Source organism: Peromyscus eremicus, chromosome X, assembly GCF_949786415.1.
Source record: "Peromyscus eremicus chromosome X, PerEre_H2_v1, whole genome shotgun sequence".
NCBI lineage: Eukaryota > Metazoa > Chordata > Mammalia > Rodentia > Cricetidae > Peromyscus > Peromyscus eremicus.
In genome coordinates, this window is record NC_081439.1 from 129,808,148 (window position 1) to 129,829,592 (window position 21,445).

The window sequence follows — 21,445 nt, forward strand, 5'->3', positions numbered from 1 at the left end:
GTCAAATCAGAGGACAATTTCAGCTGTCTACTCCATTCTGTATTCGTAAGTGTATTTTCTTAATTTATATCTTGATAAATTCTGTTACCCATTCAATAGACTCACATGGATTGATCATAATAAGTGGCACCCAATGTGGAGCCCAAACCCATGACCCTGAGATTAAGAGTCCCATGCTCTACTGACTGAGCTAGCCAGGCAGTTTTCCACAGTGAAAATAAGTCTTCCCAATAGCAATCTCTGAAGTCTCCAGAAGGAAAGAAGATGGGGCCCCACAACAATGACTCTACTTGGTTCAGAAAGATGCCATGGTACCTAAGAACATTACTCAATGATCAGCTTTGGACTGAAAACTGTTCAGGACAGTTCTAAGATGAGATGGTCCATCATACTACACTTCTAGCCAGAATCTCCAACAACCTTACACATTACTGAGGCTGGCTGCAGACTCTATGGCTAGCCCTATTGAGACCTAACTAAGATATCTTGCAGGGCCCCACAGAGATACCATCGCCCCCTAAACAGCAGGATGTAATTCTAAGAAAACAACACCCTTCTCCCAAAGGTTTCATTTTTCTCAGGGTTATGGATGGATGGTTATAGGGTTCTAGGTGGAGCAATAAAATTTGGACTCAGTATTCTCTTTTAGAAAAGAAAAAGGGAAATGGATAGGTATAGGATATTAAGGTATATTGTTGTATTTACTAGTAAACTAATTCAGTAAAATATCAGCCTTAGATAATTTGCACTGATGTAGATTCTTATATATTGATCCAAATGTAAACTATTCTTATATTCCTATTTAAGATAATTTGTATATTGATACAAATACAAAACTGTATTTGTTGTATTGTACACATGTTCCTACTCCTGTTTGAAATATTTTGTATATTGATACAAGTGTAATATTATATTTATCATACTGTATGTTCTACCTCTGTTTAGGATGTTTTGTGTATTGATACAAATTAAGGATATTATTGTCATATTGCATATTGCACTATACATTTCTTCCTCTGTTTAAGATATTTTGTGTATTGCCACAATTTTGAGGTCATTGTCCTTATATGGTACATCTGCTTATAGACTGTTTACCTTCTTAATGTGAAGCCTTAGTCCTTAAGTTGTTTAGGTAGATAAGACTTATAGAACTATAGTCACACATGCTTGTCATTTCTATAGCTATGTTAGGTTGTCCAGATTTACGGAAACATATATCAGATGGATAGGTAATCTTCAAACATTTCATAGACCTAAAGAATATGGCATTTAAATGTTTTGATAACTTAGAATTCTGTTGATGTGAGACGTGAATGCTCCTGGCAGCACCAATCTGATCCCAAGAGAATGTTGGGTTTCTAAGACATTTCCGTTTGGAAGTTTGTATTCTTCTTGGCACAAATTAGCCTGCTGGGCAAAGAACTGCACTTGCCTCGACTGCTGACAGTATGAATGCTGTCCTTTCAGGATGAGCAGGACACAAGGAAAATTGACTACTGAACCTTACCAAGACAGAGTAAGATGGTCTTTCAAAATTCCTGCTTCTGAAAATGGTCTGTATTGGTGAAACTATTAAGACCACTCCACATAGTTAAAAGGAAGGTTTATTTTGTGGGGTAACTTACAAGTGAAGGGATAGGCTACAGGGTTTGGGAAAGGTGTGGCGCAGTCTGGCGGCTGTGTTCTCTGGAGAACTCTGCTCCGTCTAGCTCCAGCATCCAGGGTCCAGGAACCAAGAGAGCCCACACATCCGGATCTCGGGTCTTCAGTGTCCTCTCTCAGCCCTGCCTTGTAGGCATGACCATTACCGAAGCCTCAATGAAGGTTAAAACTTCCAAGTCAAAGCTGGAATGGCTACTTACTACAGGTCTGTCAGATATTCTAGACCTGTAACCAAATTGGATGTCCCAACAATGCTGAGAAACTTTAGGTGACTGTCCAGGCTGCCAGCTGTCTCTGTATATTCTTGCAAGAATTTTGGAAATAATTTACTTGCATTTTCCATTTTCTCAGGTATTGTTATGTTCCTGCTCAGGTTTTTGATGGAGTTGAAGACTAGATAATTACAGTTATAATCTTCTTGTATCTTAGCTAGAACATATTAGTTAGAGTTAGAATCTTGAAGATAAGACAGCTATTGGAGTAATCTCAGTAATTTGCCATTTACCCATGTTCTGGACATTACTGGACATTTAGCATGTCTTTCTTGTTTGATATTGTTCTTGTTGGTTGTAGTTTCCTTTTTGTTTATGTTACTACCCTTTGTTTTTCCTGGACAATACTTGATAATCATTCTTATTTATATAGTTTGCATTAAGATTAGAACCTTCTTATTTAGACAAAAAGGGAAATGTAGTGGTATTTGCTCCATCATGACCTTGGGCTACACAGCCCAAAGGAGGCAGTGCTTCCTGCCATTGTACATGAACTCTTATAAAGAGTTGGAGAAGGATCACATGCCCCTTCTCCCTGCTCCTGCCAGTGAGGTGGATTCACTCCCAGTCAGATCAGAGGACAACTTCAGCTGTCTACTCCATTCTGTATTTGTGAAGGTATTTCCTCAATATATATCTTAATAAATTCTGTTATCCATTTAATGGACTCATGAGGATTGATCATAATAAGCAAGAAGACTTGTCCAGGTGTGCTCTTATCTACCATGTGGAGAAAAGTCTGGAGAGGATCAAAAATCAAATGACCAGGTAGGTAGGCCAGATGTTTGCAATCATCCTGAAAAGGGACAGCAGCTAGAGGAGATAAAGAAAAATATACTATTGATAAGGTTTTACTCTAACTTTGGTAGACATTATGGCCATGTGGCCATTTAAAATAAAGATTATGAAGATTTCAAAACCACAAAAAGGCCTTGGGACCATGAATATGCATTGCTGTCCAAATGAGTTCAGTTTATTATTTTGTTGGGATCTTTGGGTCACCCTGGGAGAAATACATATTATAATTAGAAGGCAGAACCCTGTAAGGGGACTGATAATTGGAAAAAGGGGAGAAGACATTCGGATTTAGATGGAGGAGCCATTACCTGTGAATGGTTTTCCTGGTGGAGCAACAGGTTGGGAGAAAAACACACTGGAGTTTCATTCTGGGATAGCTCATTGGTGTGATGTGGAGCATGTGGAGCTGAGGAGTGACTCCTGGGTTAGAACAGGAGAAATCACTGTTGCTCAAGTTACCAGAAAGATAGCAAGTGAAGGCTTGAGGAGAGAAGCCATAGAAGCAGAGGAAACTGAAGAGTTTGATGTTTTAGAAACCAAGGGAGGAGACTATTTCTGAAAGGAAAGATTGGAGAATGATGTGAAATGCTTTCATGAAGTGAGTAAAGGTGACACCTACAGTTGATTTATTAGACAGATTCAAGAAAGGTATCTGATGACTCCAACAAGGGTTGGTTTCAGCTGAATGACAAAGCAAATGGGATTAGAATGAGTAGTACAATGCCTGGGAGATGGAAGAGTAGAGATAGTGTACATGCAGGCCTCACTTTCAGAGACCAAGAAAGGCATGAGGAAGAACTCAGACACTGTGGGAAACTTATAGCAATTCACAAGCCCTAAGAATGACCTCTGTGCTAGGAATGAAATGCTTCATATTACATGGCCCTTTATCTTTCTGGGGCAGGGTTATGGAGGCACAGTGAAGACAAGTGAATTCCCCAGTGTGAGAGTCTAAAAAAATGTGAGAGTCTAGCAGTGAAACCCAAAGACTGTAAATGATTGGAGGCTCAGTTAGAGGTGTGACTCACTTCTTTCTTCATTTGTCAGCAGGGTGTTGAGATACAACCTGTCTACTCACCTCCAGTTTCCAAGAATGAAGGGCAGACCAGCACAGAATAGCGGTTGGAGCAAGTTTCCTTAAAATTTAGTGAGCACACTCTTCCCCCAGTACTTCCTAATTGCCTGGCTACCACAGACTATGACTAACGTGCCATTGAGTCAGCAAACTGGGCCACATCTGGCCCTCCATGCTAGCCCTCCTCAGCTTTTCCATCTGTAAATTGGAGGGATACTTGGAGAGATGGGAGTTGTGACAGGTAATCTTCATTGTTAACTTGACTGGATTTAGGAGCAGAAGAAACATCTCTGGTGTGTCTGTGAGTATATTTCCCAAGTTTAACTGAGGTGAGAATACCCACATTGAATGTATATGACACAACTCTGTGGGTTGGGGGTTGGTATCCCAGAATAGAAAAGGAGAAGGAGGAGGAGGAGGAGGAGGAGGAGGAGGAGGAGGAGGAGGAGGAGGAGGAGGAGGAGAAGGAGAAGAAGAAGAAGAAGAAGAAGAAGAAGAAGAAGAAGAAGAAGAAGAAGAAGAAGAAGAAGAAGAAGCAAGCTAAGCACCAGTATTCATCTCTCTCTGCTGACTGACAGAGATACAATGTGACCAACAGCCTCACCATCTTGTTGCCATGTCTTCTCCAACTTAATGGACAGCATCCTAGAAAACTGTGAGCCAAAAAATAAACACATCTTTTTGTCATGGCAGTGAGACCAGTAACCAATACAGGAGTGTGTTTGTTGTGAACATCATGTATGAGAAAATGTGTGTAGAGTCTATTCACCTCTTTGACAACATCTCTTTCCAGGTTATTGGGGCAGCTTCTGTTTATCTTTTGGAGCTGTCTAGTGTGAGACTTGGTGCTGTGGGATGTTCTGTATGGCAAATGTGTTGGGAGGTGGAAGGCTGAGGCAGAGAAACCTGCCAGCTTCCACGAGCCATGTGGCAACTTATAGACTAATAGATATGGGTTAATTTAAGATATAAGAACTAGATAACAAGAAGACTGCCACGTCCATGCAGTTTATAAGTAATATAAGCATCTGAGTGATTATTTTGTATGTGGGTTGTGGGACTGTGGGGTCTTGGAAGCTCTCCAGCTACAAATGGCACCCAATGGGTTGGCAAGAGTTTCCACCTAAAACCTGAGAAAAAAGATTGTAAAACGGAGCTAAAAACAGTTCCTAGCTGTCTCTCTCAAATTAGCAGCAGCCTGCTTGTTTGAGCTACTATGGTAGGTTCCTGGCATGCATGTATGGCAGGAATGAGGCCTCTGCAAGTGGCACATTAAGCTGCATGGTGGATTTAGCCTTTGCTAAAACAAAACAAAGAAAGAGGTTTCTGGGCTACACGCTGCTTTGATAGAAGCATAGACCCACTATTTCTGAGAGTTGATGGTTCCCAGAGCTGGCAGAAAACGTACCACTGCCATGTTGAGAAGCTGAAGTGGGCAGAGCCAGCAGCCACAGCACCATTTCAGTCTTAGAATACTGTAGTTTAAAGCAATGGGTTCACAATAAGACTGATTCAGATGTATGTGAAAACGTACATAGGCTTGAAAGAGAGAAAAAGGAATATATGCAGTTACATAAACAAATAGTTTTTAAAAATAAAGTCTTTAAAGAGACAGTAAAGGTAGTATAAAAATAAGCCACATAAAGATCGATATCACACAGACAATCTGGATTGTGTTGTCTTGGGGATTTTTAACTGAAGAGAGATATTTGATTGTAAAGGCAGTGGAGTTAAACCAATATGTATATTTTAAAGGTACCTTGACTTCAAAATTTGGATGTAAGGATATGTTGCTTTGGAAAGGAGGCTCTGCTTTTGTTTCCACAGAAAGCCAGAGGCTATGGATTTGTTTCAGATTAAGATACATCAGATTTGACCAGCCAAGACCCCCTGAAAGGTCTCCGATGACACCATGGCCCAGATGATCCAACATCCAGAATGGTTTCAAGGCAACTGGCTCAGACGATACACCCTCACAGACTACTCCATAATCCTAAAATTTTCTTTGTGTCCCCATAAGATACAGTGCCCTCTTCCAGCAGGAAGTAGTAAGAGAAGCTATGCCCAAATTCCCAAATATACCAAGCTGACTTGGGAGATGGAATTGTTAAGAGATTCTTGTGTCCCATATCAGAAGAGCCCTCTGGTGTGGGACAGAGAAAAACCAATATTTTTATTTAAAACAGGTTGATTATAAATGCAATCTCTTTCTAAAGAAGAAAAGGGGATATGATATAGATATGATAGGATGAAAGGGTAAATTGCTGAAACTATTTTAAAGAGCAACAACTTGTTTGAAATGTTTTACATTGGTATAGATTTTAGTTTATTGATACAAACTTAAAGTTAATTTTGTCATACTGTGTGTATATTTCTACTCTTGTTTAAGGTGTTACGTTTGTACAACTCATTTAAAATTGTAATGGATAATTAAAAAATAGATTATTAATTAGTTATCTATGATAATCATACTCATAGCCATGTTAGTTAAGTCTTCTAGGTATACATAGATATATTTCAGATAGGTAATCTTCAAATACTTCAAAGACCTACAGAATATGGCATTTAAAATATTTTAAAAAATTTAGACTTTCTTGACAGTGAAACATGTCTCTTCCTGGCAGCACCGATTTACTTCAGAGAGGAGGATGGGCATCGAAGACACTCCATATGGAGTTTATCTTAACCTTGACAAAAATAGCCATTTGGGCAAGAAACTGTTCTTGCCTGGACTGCTTGATCAACTGGACATGCAAGACCCATAGAAAGGTGACCACTGAACTTTGCTTGACAAAATGGTCCTTCAGGTTCCTGCTTCACAGAGAAAACTGCCAGACATTCTACAGAACACTGAAAAAAGTAACGGAGAGACTCTAGGCATGTGGGCTGAAGACAGATGTCCCAACTTTACAAAGGAACATGAGGTGACTGTCCAGGCTGCCAGCTGTCTCTGTCTACTCTCTCAGGACTCTCCAAAGTTGCTTGTGTCCTTCTCCCGTTTCTCAGGTAATATTATATCCTTCTGAGGTCTTTGATGTAGTTGAAGCTAGATACAATTTTCCTTAATTATGATAAAGATAAGTTAGGTATAAAACCTTAGACTCACAAATATAAGATAGATAGGATATCTTCTTTAATTTTGCCAAATAAACCAGTTATTTTAAATAGACTAGATATTATAACTGTAATTCTTGCTTGATAATTGTTTTGTTATCTGTAATTTTACTATGTAAAAGTTAAAACCTTCCTTTAAAAAAAAAGAAAAGGGGAAGTGCTGTGGGATGTTCTGTATGGCAAATGTGTTGCTCTGATTGGTTAATAAATAAAACACTGATTGCCCAGTAGCCAGGCAGGAAGTATAAGCAGGACAAAGAGAAGAGAATTGAGGCAGAGAGACCTGCCAGCTGCTGCCATGACAAGCAAGATGTAAGGTACCGGTAAGCCCTGAGCCACGTGGCAACATATAGATTAATATAAATGTGTTAATTTAAGATAGAAGAAGTAGATAACAGGAAGCCTGCTATGGCCATACAGTTTATAAGTAATATAAGCATCTGAGTGATTATTTTATACATGAGTTGTGGGACTGTGGGGATTGGTGGGACCTGGAGAGAAACTCTCCAGCTACAACTTGGCACCACTTTTTTACCTCTTCATTATCTATGGCCATTTTTCTTTGGCTTCTGCTATTTTGACTCTTATGTACATATCACATTTCAGTCAATGGCCACAGAAATAGTTGAAAACAGAATCATCTTCGTCTGAGAAATCACCATGTGGTCGAGAATTCCACAAGGTCCCCTTACCAAATCTTCTTCCTGGGGACTAGCAAAGAGACTTTCCACCATGAGCTTCAGTGATTCTTTAGAAACACTTGAAGGGAGGTGGACATTGGGCCACTCTATAGGCAGATGACAGAGCCTCTTCAGGTCTCAAGATCTGCTGTCATTTTTTGGGGGGTGGTAAGAATTCCTGGGTCATTAAAGAGGAAAGGAGAAGCTAGAATATGGAGTAGGCAGTGACAGAAGTTGTCAACACTAGGAGGTGAGTACCCATCTTCTTGCTCATTATGTCTATTGGCTGAAGACTGGGAAATCAACCAGGAGCAACAAATTCACCCTGACCTTGGCAGCTCCTTCAGTTGATGAACCAGCATCCCTCCCCAGAGGGAGCCATCAGGTACTGTTCAGCAGCGACTTAAAGATGCACCAAGGTGTAGTGTAGGCTTCTTGGCATTAGTTCTATCTCCTGGAATGTAAGCTAAGACTGGCTCTGTCTGAGGCTCCAACTCAACTTTACTGGAATAGCTCATCCCCTCCACTGAATTCATTTATATCCATTGCAGAGAAGGTATTGGTGTGATTGAGCAAAATGTCCCTTTGCTCTCTCTGTTATACTGGCAAAGTTCTAGTTAGCACTCCTCACATTCTAAAAGAAGCAGGCATAGCTAGAGTCTCCAAAGATCTATGTACTTTCTGTCTGATTGATGCTGTTTGCCCATAGAACATGGACTCCAAAAGGACAGAGACCTTATCCCTTAGCACTTATCACACAGTTAATTGTAGCAAAAGACAAGCATGCTGAGTGAGTCCAAAAACTAGAAATTGAGGTTGAAATTGAGTGATCTTAGGGCTGTTCCAGGTAGTGCTGTCACATTTTTCCATTCAAAGTGTTTTATTTACTTATTTAAAAGAGATTTGCACATATTGTGTAAGCTGATGAGGTTTCACAAAGACCACTTCATTCAAGCATACTATGTACTTTGACCTTATTCATCCCTACTATAACTTGAGCTTTAGGGCAGAAGCCCCAGATCTAAGCCTCAACAAGTTATGTTTGGTCTCTGGCTCCTAAATATCATTTAGATAGTAGTGGTGAAAAATAGTAAAAGGAAATTTAATCAAAGGTGTGGGAAGAGAAACAGATAAAGGGCACCATTGACCCCAAATTAATCTTTAGGGTATTGATGTGAACTATAGGTTTAAACTGAGGAAGAAGGTCAAGAGTATGCATGATTAACCAATCATACTCAATATACAGACCTGACTAATGTTGTCTTAGTTCAAATTCTACAAGGTGGTCTTCTAAATTGTTAAACTGTTAATCACTGTCATCATCACATTGGGGACCATTTAAGCTGCTTCGGGATGTAGCCTTGCCATCACAGATGATCGCCTTCATTTGGGGGGTGTATGCACAATTGTTTTCATCGTGAGACCAGCTTTTCCTACTAGGCTTTGCTGTTTTGGCATCCAAGGTGACTGCAGGTTTAGGACAATGACTTATCTCTGTGTCTGCAGCCTTGAGGGAGGATGAATAAGCCAGGATAAGGAGGGTGCTCCTTGAAAGATTAACATCTGTATGTAAACTCAAGCAGAAGTCAGATTCAAAGTAAACAAGATAGACACAAAGAGCAGGAAGTGATGGCAGACTTTCATCCTGCTGTTAGTCACCTTGTGGGTCTAAAAGCCAAAGCTCCTGTGTGTCTGTTACACAGTAACCTTCAGTCCTCACTCCTCTTTTCTAGTCACCTTCCTGTTCCCAAATAGTGTTTCTTCTACTTTCACATCAATGTGTGTGTGTGTGTGTGTGTATGTGTGTGTGTGTTTGTGTGTGTATGTGTGTGTGTGTATGTGTATGTATGTTTTCCATGTGAGAGAGAAAACTTCATATTTGTTTTTCCAAGTCTCATGTATTTCTTTCAACAAAGTAGCACACTATGAAAACCAGCCTGCAAGTATCAGTAGCTTTTCTATATATCAATAACAAACATGCTGAAAAACAAAAGAATCCCATTCACAGCAGCCTTAAAAACACCTTGCAGATAATTTAATGAGAGAGGCAGAAGCATTTCTATCATGAGAAGCTTAAAATGCTGGAAAGATTGAAGAAGACACTAGAAGTTGGAAAACTCATGCTCATGGATCAAAAGAACCACTACCATGAAAAGGGGTTTCCATTTTTTATTTCCCTCCCTCTGTTCACAAAGACCTTCCTTCTCCAGACCTACTCCAGTTCTTCGCAACTTGACCCTGGGCTCTTTTGTTTGTATATCCTGTCTCTTTAAGGCTTCACTGGGCCCACTTTTCTTTCCTGTCTAGTGAGGGTAGCAGCCTGGGGCTTAAAGTATGACATCAGTACCAGCTGCTTCCAGGAGGCTGCAGAATTGCTTACTGGTCTATAAACCTCATTAGCAAGCAGAGAGGAAGCTCCCAGCTGCCTAGGAGATATGAACTGGTGGTTTCACTTGCTTGCGTTGAGGGATGCAGCTGTTTAGACAGCCCTGTAGGCAGGCCTTGGAGGGAGGAGGTTATTTGTACCCAGTGGCATTTTGGATTTCTCCAAAGATCTTTTGTTACTGAATTATTACATACTGTGATGGTTAACATTGTCAGCTTAACACAACACAGAATCACCTGGGAAGATGGTGTCAATGCAGGATTGTCTGCATTGGGTTGGCCTGTGGGTGGTGTCTAAATTAAATAAATTGATGTAAGAGTGCAAGAGTTGAGCTGAACATGCTTGCCTTCATTTCTCTCTGCTTTTGACTGTGGATATAATGTGACTAGCTGTTTGAATTTCGTGAGTTGAATTTTCCCCAATAATGGATTCTAAACTGGAATTGTGAGCCAAATAATCATCCCTTTCTGTCCAAAGTTGCTTTTTGTAGACCCCAAAGAAGGAAATGGTTAAGAGCAGACTGCTCTGCATGGAGAGAGCCTAGTGTCTGTTAGGAAGTCCTGTTTTCTTCCAGTGTACTTCCCTGAAACACTGAAACACAGTTTGAAATTCTGGTTTGGCTCAATCTTCCACCTGAAGATAGGGAAATGAAGTTCAGAGAACAAAAAGAAGCAATTTTTCCAAGACGCTCCACTGACAGGCCTAGGAGTCACTTCCTGGTAACTTACTAGGTCTGGGCTTCTGTCACCTCCCATCACTCTTGCCAAAGCAGATGGAAATGGGAATCTGAGTAGAGTGCTCAGCTTGTGTAACAGCTAGAATAGGCTAATGCCTCAGCGTCATTGTTGGGAGCAGGTGATGTGGCAGACTGAGACCAGACCAACACACACGCACACATGCACGCACGTACACAGTTGCGGGGGAGGAGAGAGACAGGAGCATCAGTTTGTGTGGTTAAATGCCTTCTCTTTGTAGGAGTTAAATACCTTTCAGGTTTCAGCCTGAAACTTTCACGTAATTAAACTGAATGTGTTTGGTCCCAGTGGAGCATCTACTTAAGGAAAATGATGATACATTTCCTGTGAAGGAGCTTGACTTGAAGGGAGAAAGAGCTTTCACCCCCATCCCTTTGTGCTAATAACACAGCTCATATATTAATAAAGATTCAAGCACTCCAGCAGATAGCTCAATAAACAATCAATAAACAAATGAAAAATAGCTCAGGTTTATTCATAATTAAAGCAATATAAATTAAAGCAACAATGAGATAACATTTTCACCTATCATGATGATGCCCATTTAAAAAGTCCCATAATATGTTTTGTTGATACTGCTGTGAAGAAAAAAAAAATTTCCTTGGTGGGTCCTACTTTGTGCAGCCTCTTCGGATGCACTTTTATAATAGTTGGCCAGTACAACTCAAAGTCATCAACACACATGCCTTTGAACCTCACAGTGCCACTTCCTGTTCTATGGGCACATGCAACGAGGAATGCCTAGAAGCACTCAGTCCCACTGTTTTGTAGAAGCAAACAGCTCTGGACACTCATGGTGTTCACAGGTCAGGAAAGAAAGGTAGTGGGCTGAGTGGAAAAGAAATTTGATACTTCTGATGAAGGTGGGGACTCCAGAACATACTGTTCACTTACAAAATAAGTTGGCTAGTAGCACACTTCTCAGATATATGATTTCATTTATGTGAGGTCTTTGTACACTGTAAACACAGAGACACACCTCTAAGCCAGAAGTGTTCTAATCTCTTCCTTCCCATTTTCAGAGACATCTGTCTAACTTCTATGTGAGAATGCCGTGACTTCTTCTCTGGGAGCCTACCATTGAAGCATCGGCTTTCTGTAGCCTACTTTGTACACTTGGCCATGGCCATCCTTCCAGACCTGGGTATGATGGAAGACTTGGCACAGATGTAGGCCTTTGAAATTTCAAGGTTAGCAAAATAAACAATGGAAGATTTTCAGAGTTTTTGGATTCCAAGTTTAGCAACATTTCAGATGGAAATTATGATATCGCTAAAGTTAAGTAAAGAGTAACATGTTAGACATGTAATATGGAACAAAATCTCCCTACTCTTGCTTTGATTCAGGTGTTGGGTTCCTCTGCCACCAGGGGGCAGTGCCTCCACATACACAAGGACCATTGTTCCTGTTCCCAGGAAGCCCCAGTGGGTCAAGTCCAGTAGGCAGCAGAGGTGAATCTGGGCTAGGAACCTTAGTTCAAGTCAATGTGATAAGTCAGTGCAGCTGACTTCTGAGCTCTTCTCTCAATACAGACCCTGTAGGGAGAGAAGACAATAGCATTGTTCAACCAACACTGAAGTCTTGAGGAGGAAGGGCAGGTCATGGTTGTCAAATAAAATACAGGATATCCATTTACATTTGAATACTGGATTAACATGAATAATGTTAGAGTAAATAGATTTCAAATGTTGCATGGAACACAATACTGATGCTAATAACGATATTTTTCTTATCTAAATTTCAAATTTATTGGTTCGCATGTTTTTATTTGCTCAATCTGGCAACTGGTTGAACAGAAATGTAAGGCTCAGCTTCTGGAGCTTCTAGGTTTTACTGAAGGCACTGGGCACTTTCTCTGCTGCTAAGATGTGTTCCTCCACAAAGCTCAGGTTTCATTGTGGCTGTTTCAAGGGAAGAATTACTCAGACCCTCAGGAATGTGGTAAGTTCCTACTTATTTCTGTCCTGGACAAGTAGGCTGGGGAGGGGGGTGTCACCAAGTCACATTCTCTCTATTAGTCCTGTTTCCTCCCCTTCCTTCCTCCTTTTCTTCCCTCTTCCCCTTGTCTTACTTCTCTCTTCCTCTTACCAGCTGGGCTCAGCTGTGATTGATTCCTTTGACAAATACTCTCCTCTTCTTTCAGTGGCTCTGGAATTTAGAGCCAAGGTTTGACCATTAACAATGACATCAGCCCAAGGTGCTACAAAGGAACATAGCAGACAAGATGCACATGCAGATGCTTATGTATGTAGAAATTCATTTAAACAATTTGCTCCTGGGACTGCAGGGAATGTGGCTGGCTGTGAATTTGGGCAATAATTGTTGCTGCAATCCTGGAGCAGACATTTTCTTCCTCCTGGAAACTTTAATGTTTGCAATTGATTCTTTCAGTAGATTGGTTGAGTACTAGCACCTGACTGAGTGGAAGCCCCTTTGTTTAAAGTCTATTAGGGATAATAATCACAGCTGCAGTATACCTTTGCAGACTTACTGAAAGCTGAGTGTTTGATGGACTCACTGGGGATCAGGACCTGACTAAATTGACACATGCAGCTAGTCTAGTTTGTAGGAAAAACGGAGGCAGAGCCAAAACATACATCAGAGTATACAACCCCAGCATATTCCTCTTGCCACTCCCTGCTTTCTGCCCAGGATTCAGATCAAAGAAGGCCATCTACTTTGCTTGGAGACTCTGCATTGGAGGAGGCAGGATGTTCTGTACAGAGAATCTCCTCTGATAGAATGCTGTACCCTAGATTATTGGCCAGCGCTGGGCTTGTAGAAACCATGATAAGTATGTGACCTGTAACTACTTTGGGCATTTATGGATTAATTGGGATTATGGCACTAGACCTTATGCCAGCCCTTGTCTCTTCCTAGACAATAATGGAGGATGGGTCCACCTACCCATGAAGAGCAAAATTAAGGGAAGATGAATTAGGCCAGCTCCCACAGACAGCACAACTTGGAGCCCTATCTCTTCTCCAAGTTGCTTAAACAGCAGAAGAGAAGGCCATGGGACCCACCAACAAGATACAGTGGGAACACAAGGTACCAATCCAAAGCCTGAGCACAGAGAGGAAAAACTGCCTCCACCCTCTTGTGCCAGTGAATCTCCCTTGCATTTCTACCCCTGGAAGAGGAGAGTTTCTGAGTGTCTTCTTTGTGCCTTCCATCTTGAGCATCCTTAGAAATGAATACCTGGTAGTGATGGCAGGACGCCCTTTCGTTTTCAAAGAAGAGTTAAAAAAGGTCCATTTTTGAAGATCTAGGGACTGGAAACATTGAGCAAAGCCAAGAACAGTCAATGATGCCAGGTGAGAATCCCCTAAAATGCCTCTTGGCTATAGTTAATCATGTGGGTCCACTTCTACTTCTACAACATCCCACAACCATTGTGTATGCTGTTCATTTAGTCTGGAAGGTTGTCTGTTTTGGGTTTTTCAATGTTGACTTCTGCTTTTCTCCTGCCATATTAGCCTGTTTTGGTTTTTAATCAGTCATGAACCATTTGCTAATCTGAATTTACATAGATGGATTATTTTCTTATTTGTATTTCCTGTTCTCTCTTATATAGAGATAGTTGGTGTTTGGGATTTCATCTCTTGATCCTTGTTCACTCTACAGAATCCTAGGTCTAGAGCCAGGTCTTCACTAAGCACATACTAACCTGTTGAACAGACAAATAAATAGGCTGGGAGTCAGAAGTGAATGGGTATTGAGTGATTTCTGCTGTCTTCAGTACCCAGCAAGTCCTGGTACAGCTTTTAACAGTATTCATAGAAGTCTCTGTTTTTCTTTCTAGAAATGACAGAACGTGCGTCCTGGTCACTGGAGGGATTCCATAGACATCCAAGGGCAGAGAAAAAAACCTGCTGGATCTGGTTCAAGCCAGTCATTTTGGAATGTGACTGGATCTCGTCTCAAGAAAGGGGTATTGACACATGATGACTATCTTAGGGTGGGGAGTACTTACTTTTGGTACTCCTGTCTTCCTATGGTAGATCCAGCTCTGGTTATTGGGAAGAGGAATCATCCATATGCCAAGAAAGCAAATGAAAGTAGGGTAGACCATTGAAAGGTTGGGGCTGTCCTGTATAATGCTGGGGCTTCAACGCTGGAAATTTGCATGCCTAACAAACATGTTGATGGAAGAATACATCTATAGTTGGTCTTCTGCATTCATAGGTCTTGCATCCATTGACTCAACAAACCATAGATGGATGATAGTATCTGGGGGTGGGGGTGGGGTGATTACATCTATAGAGAACATGTACAGGATTTTTACTTGCCATGATTATCTACACAATAGAGTATAAGAACTACTTAGATAGCATTTGTATTTTATTAGGCATTATAAGTAATATAGAAATTATTTCAATTATATAAGAAGATATGCTGGTACTATATTCTAATATTGTGACCTTTTATACAAGGGACTGGAGAATTTGCAGATTTGGGTAACTGCAGGGAGGGGGTTGTTCTAGAAACAGTCTCCATAGACACCAAGGGATGAGTATACAATTCTTTATAAACCTCCATGGTGTTAAATTATGTTTTCTTTTAAATTATTTAAAATCAAATTGAGGCTTTACATTCTTCTTCAGTAGGTAGCTTGGCCTTTCAAGGGATGCCTGCATGTAAAAGTTCTACCAGAGTACAGAGAAGCTTGTCACTGCATTTCCCTTGACACAGCATGCAAGGCTAGAAGCTACCAATAGGAACAGTGTGTATGTGGTGGGGTGGTGGTGGTAGTATAGGAAGATGATATGACATCGTGGGATGTAGCTGGAGAGTTTCTCTCCAGGTCCCACCAAACCCCCGCAGTCCCACTGCAGATCACTCAGATGCTTATATTACTTATAAACTGTATGGCTGAGGCAGGCTTCTTGCTATCTAGTTCTTCTATCTTAAATTAACCCATTTCTATTAATCTATACCTTGCCACATGGCTCATGGCTCACTGGCATCTTCACATGTTGCTTGTCATGGCAGCAGCTGGCAGTGTCTCCTGACCCAGCCTTCCTGTTTCCAGAATTCTCTGCTTGTCCCGCCTACACTTCCTGCCTGGCCAATCAGCATTTTATTTATATAGAGCGATATCCAGAGCACTTCCCCTTTTCTTTTATTTCAAAAAAGGAAGGTTTTATCTTTCACATACTAAAATTACATATAACAAAACAATTCTCAAGCAAGAATTAACAGTTACAATATTTAGTATATTTATAATATCTAGCCTATTTGTACTTGGCAAAATTAAAGAAGATATCCTATCTATCCTATATTTGTGAGTCTAAGGTTTCATATCTAACTTATCTCTTATCATAACTAAGGAAATTATAATTATCTAGTCTTCAACTACATCAAAGATCTCAGAAGGATATAATATTACCTGAGAAATGGGAGAAGGACACAAGCAACTTTCGAGAGTCTTGTGAGAGTGGACAGAGACAGCTGGCAGCCTGGACAGTCATCCAAAGTTCTTTTGTAAAGTTGGGGCATCTGTCTTCAGCCCACATGCCTAGAGTCTCTCAATCACTTTTCTCTGTGTTCTGTAGAATGTCTGGCATTTTCCTCTGCAAAGCAGGAACCTGAAGGACCATTTTGCCAAGCAAAGTTCAGTGGTCACCTTCCTATGGGTCCTGCATGTCCAGTCGATACATTTTTTTCAAGCAGTCCAGGCAAGAACAGTTTCTTGCCCAAATGGCTATTTTTGCCAAGAAGATAAACTCCATATAGTGTCTTTGATGCCCATCCTCCTCTCTGAAGTAAATCGGTGCTACCAGGAGCAGACATGTCTCATTGCCCAGAAAGTCTAAATTTTTAAAACATTTTAAATGCCATATTGTAGCAGGACTCTCAAAGAGTCTTATTAATAAAATCAAACCTGAGCCAAGTATTGGGGTGAACACTGGAAGATCAGAGAGACAGAACAGGCCACAGCTAACCTCACCTGGCCAACTTCTCAGCTGATCTTGTTTCCTCAGACTGGAAGCCTCTGTGTCCTCATATCCGAATGGCTCTCAGCTGAACTGTGCTACTCAAAATCTAAAAGCTTAACCAGCCAAATGCCTCTAGTTTCTGGTCCTCACACCTTATATACCGTTCTGCTTTCTACCATCACTCCCTGGGATTAAAGGCTCACTTTCTGGGATTAAAGGCATGAGTCACCATGATTGGCTATGTCCTTGAACACATGTATTTCTGCCTCTGGAATGCTAGGATTAAAGGAGTGTGCTACCACTGCCTATCCTCTGTGTTTAATATTGTGGCTATTCTGTCTCTGACCCCAGATAAGTTTATTAGGATACACAATATTTTTGGGAACACAATACCACCACACCATATTCTGTAGGACTTTGAAGTGTTTGAAGATTACCTACCTAATTGAATTATATCTATGTGTACCTAGGAAACAACATGACTATACATTTAACTATCATAGAAGACTAATTGTTCCATTACAATTTAAATGAGTTATATAAACATAATACCTTAAACAAGAGTAGAAATATACATACATACACACATATATATATATATATATATATATATATATATTAGAACAAAAATCAACTCTAAATTTGTATCCATAAATTAAAATCTATACCAATGTAAACCATTTTAAACAAGTTGCTCTTTAAAAGTAGATTCAATAATCTACCCTTTTATCCTATCATCTCTACATCTTATATATCTATATCATATCCCCTTTTATTCTTTAGAAAGAGATCACATTTATGATCAACCTGTTTTAAATAAAAATATTGGTTTTTCTCAATTCCACACCAGAGGGCTCTTCTGATATGGGACAAAAGAATCTCTCAACCTTTTTTTTAGCAGTATGTTTGGGTTTAGAGAAGGAGTGAGCCAATTCCATCTCCAAAGCCAGGTTGCTATATTTTGGAATTTGGGCATAGCTTCTCTTACTACTTCCTGCTGGAGGGAGGCACTGTATCTTATGGAGACATAAAGAAAATTTTAGGATTATGGAGTAGTCCGTGAGGGTGTATTGTCTGAGCCAGTTGCCTTGAAACCATTCTGGATGTTGGATCATCTGGGCCATGGTGTCATCGGAGACCTTTCAGGGGGTCTTGGCTGGTCAAACCTGATGTATCTTAATCTGGAACAAATCCATAGCCTCTGGCTTTCTGTGGAAACAAAAGCAGAGCTCCTTTCCAAAGCAACATATCATTACATTTAAATTTTGAAGTCAAGGTACCTTTAAAATATATGTATTGGCTTAACTCAACAGCTTTTACAATTAAATGTTTTTTTTTCAGTTAAAAATCCCCAAGACAACACAATCCAGATTCTCTGTGTAATATCCATCTTTATGCGGCTTTTTTTTTTTTTTGGTTTTTTCGAGACAGGGTTTCTCTGTGTAGCTTTGCGCCTTTTCCTGGAACTCACTTGGTAGCCCAGGCTGGCCTCGAACTCACAGAGATCCACCTGGCTCTGCCTCCCGAGTGCTGGGATTAAAGGCATGCGCTACCACCGCCCGGCTGCAGCTTATTTTTTATATTATCTATACTGTCTCTTTAAAGACTATTTTTAAAAACTATCTATTTCTTTATATAACTCTATATTCCTTTTTCTCTCTCTTCCAAGCCTATGTACATTTTTACACACATTGTAAAGCATTTAAAGTCTTGTTCCATCTGAATCTGTCTTACTGGAAATCTATTGTTTTAAACTGCAGCATTACTAGGGCTAAAATAGCAGCTTTGGCTGGTGGCTCTGCCCACCTCAGCTTCCCAACATGGTGGTGGTAGTTTATCACCAGCTCTGGGAACCATCAACTCTTAGAAACAGTGGTTCTATGCTTCTATCAAAGCAGCCCAGAAACCTTTTTTTTTTTTTTTTGTACTAGCAAAGACTAAATCCACCATGCAGAATAATATGCTGCTTGTAGACACCTCATTCCCACCTACTATAGGTCAAGTGCGCTCGCCAGGAACCCACCATATAGTAGCTCAAACCCACAGGCTGCCGCTAACTTGAGAGAGACAATTAGGAAGCTGTGTTAGCATCTTTTTTTTGGGGGGGGTGTTTCAAGGCAAGATTTCTCTGTGTAGCTTTGTGCCTTTCCTGGAACTCACTCTGTAGACTAGGCTGGCTTCTAACTCACAGAGATCTGCCTGCCTCTGTCTTTTTTTTTTTTTTAATGCTTTCTCAGGTTTTAAGTGGAAATTCCTGCCCCACGTTCTGGCGCCATTTGTAGCTGGAGAGTTTCTCTCTAGATCCCACCAAGCCCTCACAGTCCCACAGCCCACTTATAAAATAATCACTCAGATGCTTATATTACTTATAAACTGTATGGCCGTGGCAGGCTTCTTGCTATCTAGTTCTTCTATCTTAAATTAACCCATTTCTATTAATCTATACCTTGCCACATGGCTCATGGCTCACTGGCATCTTCACATGTTGCTTGTCATGGCAGCAGCTGGCAGTGTCTCCTGACTCAGCCTTCCTGTTTCCAGAATTCTCTGCTTGTCCTGCCTATACTTCCTGCCTGGCTACTGGCCAATCAGCATTTTATTTATATGGAGCGATATCCACAGCAGTGGGACTCCTATGGGGTGCACTGTTGATTCTTGCAAAATGGGGGGCTGAGCATGTGGCTTGGAAGGTGTTTCCTTTCTTTCTGTAGGGACATCAGGTGCAGGTGCCCCGGATGCCAAGAGATCAGAGTCAGGGGGATGCCCATCTTCAGGAGTTTCCTGGCAACTTCCAAGGGTGGAGATTCCCTTATAAGTGGTAAGAGCTCAACTGTCTTGTTCCTGGCTACTTGCCGGGGCGGTGGGGGGGAGGAAAGCAGGGGAGCAAGGCCATAAGGACTGGTGAGCATCTGAGTCAAGAAGCAGTTGTATGTACCTGAAATATTGGGGTACTATTGCTTCCTGGCCATTTGGGAATCTTCATATGCTTTGGTAAACACTCAGGCTGCTTTACCACACAAGGGAAGGACTGGAGTCTTTACGCAAAAAGCCTCCAGGCTTACCTGATTGCTCTATATGTTTTCTATGACCACTAGCACCTCTGACCCATGTAACCTTTCCTCACAACAGTCTGGAGGCAGATATAGTGGCAGAGATTGGCCTGGAACAGCTCAATGGGCTGGAAATGGAAGTCATGAGAAGGCAGGTGAGCATCTGTTATACAGTTGGAGGAAGCATCATAGTCCCTTGGAGTAGGTGATTTTGGCAGCTGTGAACAAAGTCATCCCCTGAATTTTCATAGCCTTTGTCATAATATCATATCCTGTAGCAAATGAAATGAGGTCAGGCTCCCCTTTCTCTTCTTCTTGGCTTGAGTACCTTATGTTGGTGCTCACCCTTGACTTTCTTTTATGGTGGAGATGTGGAACAGGAATTGGGGAAGAGAAAAAGAGGTAGAAAGGGGAACAAAGGTTCATTTTGTTTCAAGGTCATACTTTCCCCTTACCCTTATATCTTGCCTTTCTCATAAGAGTGATTCCTGCTCACAAGACCTGTGTTTGGTCCCTCCACAGATACAAGTGATTTCTGGGAGGCTGCGTGCCCTTGAGGATCAGGATGCCACCTGGCACCATGAAGAGACTGTGCTCTTTAGTCTGCTGATGTCAGTGTGCATAGCCAACCTGTGGCTTTGGATGCTCCAGTGAAGTTTCACAGACATCACAGCCCTGCTACATCCATCCCTTCCTCTCATCTTCCCTTTGCTTTCAGGGATGCCCTTGCCCACCCCATTCTATCACGCAGCAGCCAACAGGTAGCATTTGGGTCATTTTACCCTTCTGCTCAAGCCTCCTGCCTGGAGATGAACTCACTCAATTTTGAGATTCTAGTTGCTGCGAGGCTAGGAAACCACTGAGTAGCATCACAGATGTGCCTGTGTAGAGATATCACTCCTCTGGAGGGATTAGAGGATGTCACCAGCCCTGACAGAAACACCAGCATAAGCACTACCTAACTTGCCTGCCCATAGAACCAAGCTCTGTGGGCCTGGCCTCTGTAACCCAGCATTTCTTCGCTTCCATCCTCTGTGGGCTGGGTTTGGCTTTGTATTCCTCCCTTGCTTCCTCCCACACCACTCAAGCCTTTGCTTGGAGAACATGCTCAATAAATGCTTCATGACTGCAGCAAAACCTAGCTCCAGAAATTCTTCATCTACACCTCACTTTTGGCAGGACTTGGGAGGTACACTAGGTGATAGCCCACTGGTCCAAGACTGTGCCTGCGATTGGGTCCCTGGTGTCCTCCACTGCCTACTATTTTGCACCCTCACTGTCTCTAGCCCAGCAAAGGCTTCACATAGTCCTTCCCATTGATGTCATGTCAATGATTGCTTGTAGGACACATGGGTGGTATAGAGACTCAATCAGAGAAAATGTCATGGAAAGGACCAGAAATCTTTACATTTTACCAGGGAAAAATGAGTTCCTGAGAGGAACTACAGGTCTCTAGGGTTTTCTAGCAAGACAAGGAAAATATTGTGTCTAGGCTAGGTTCTCTGGAGTCCTAAGCTAAGGAGTGGCCTGCTTCCTACTGAATGTCTGAGGATGAGGTCCTGAGAGAGCTCTAGAGGCTACAGTCCTGCCCTTTGTACTCATAGCCCTAAAAGTCACATCTCAGATAGCCCAGTCACTAGGCAGTCTTACCTAGCTGCTACTCCTTTCCCTGAGACCAAGTGGTTGACACACATTTGGTAGTTTTAAGGTT

At 41.3% G+C, this 21,445-nt stretch overlaps 1 protein-coding gene across 1 annotated transcript; it reads left to right on the forward strand.

The window, feature by feature from the left end:
• Positions 1-11,864: 11,864 nt before the first annotated feature.
• Positions 11,865-20,806, forward strand: Fate1 (fetal and adult testis expressed 1). The gene is given in 6 exon segments (XM_059251562.1): positions 11,865-11,886; positions 14,548-14,615; positions 14,617-14,676; positions 19,396-19,502; positions 19,814-19,889; positions 20,257-20,806. Coding segments are annotated over 6 exon segments (465 nt in total). The 3' UTR covers positions 20,389-20,806.
• Positions 20,807-21,445: the final 639 nt, after the last annotated feature.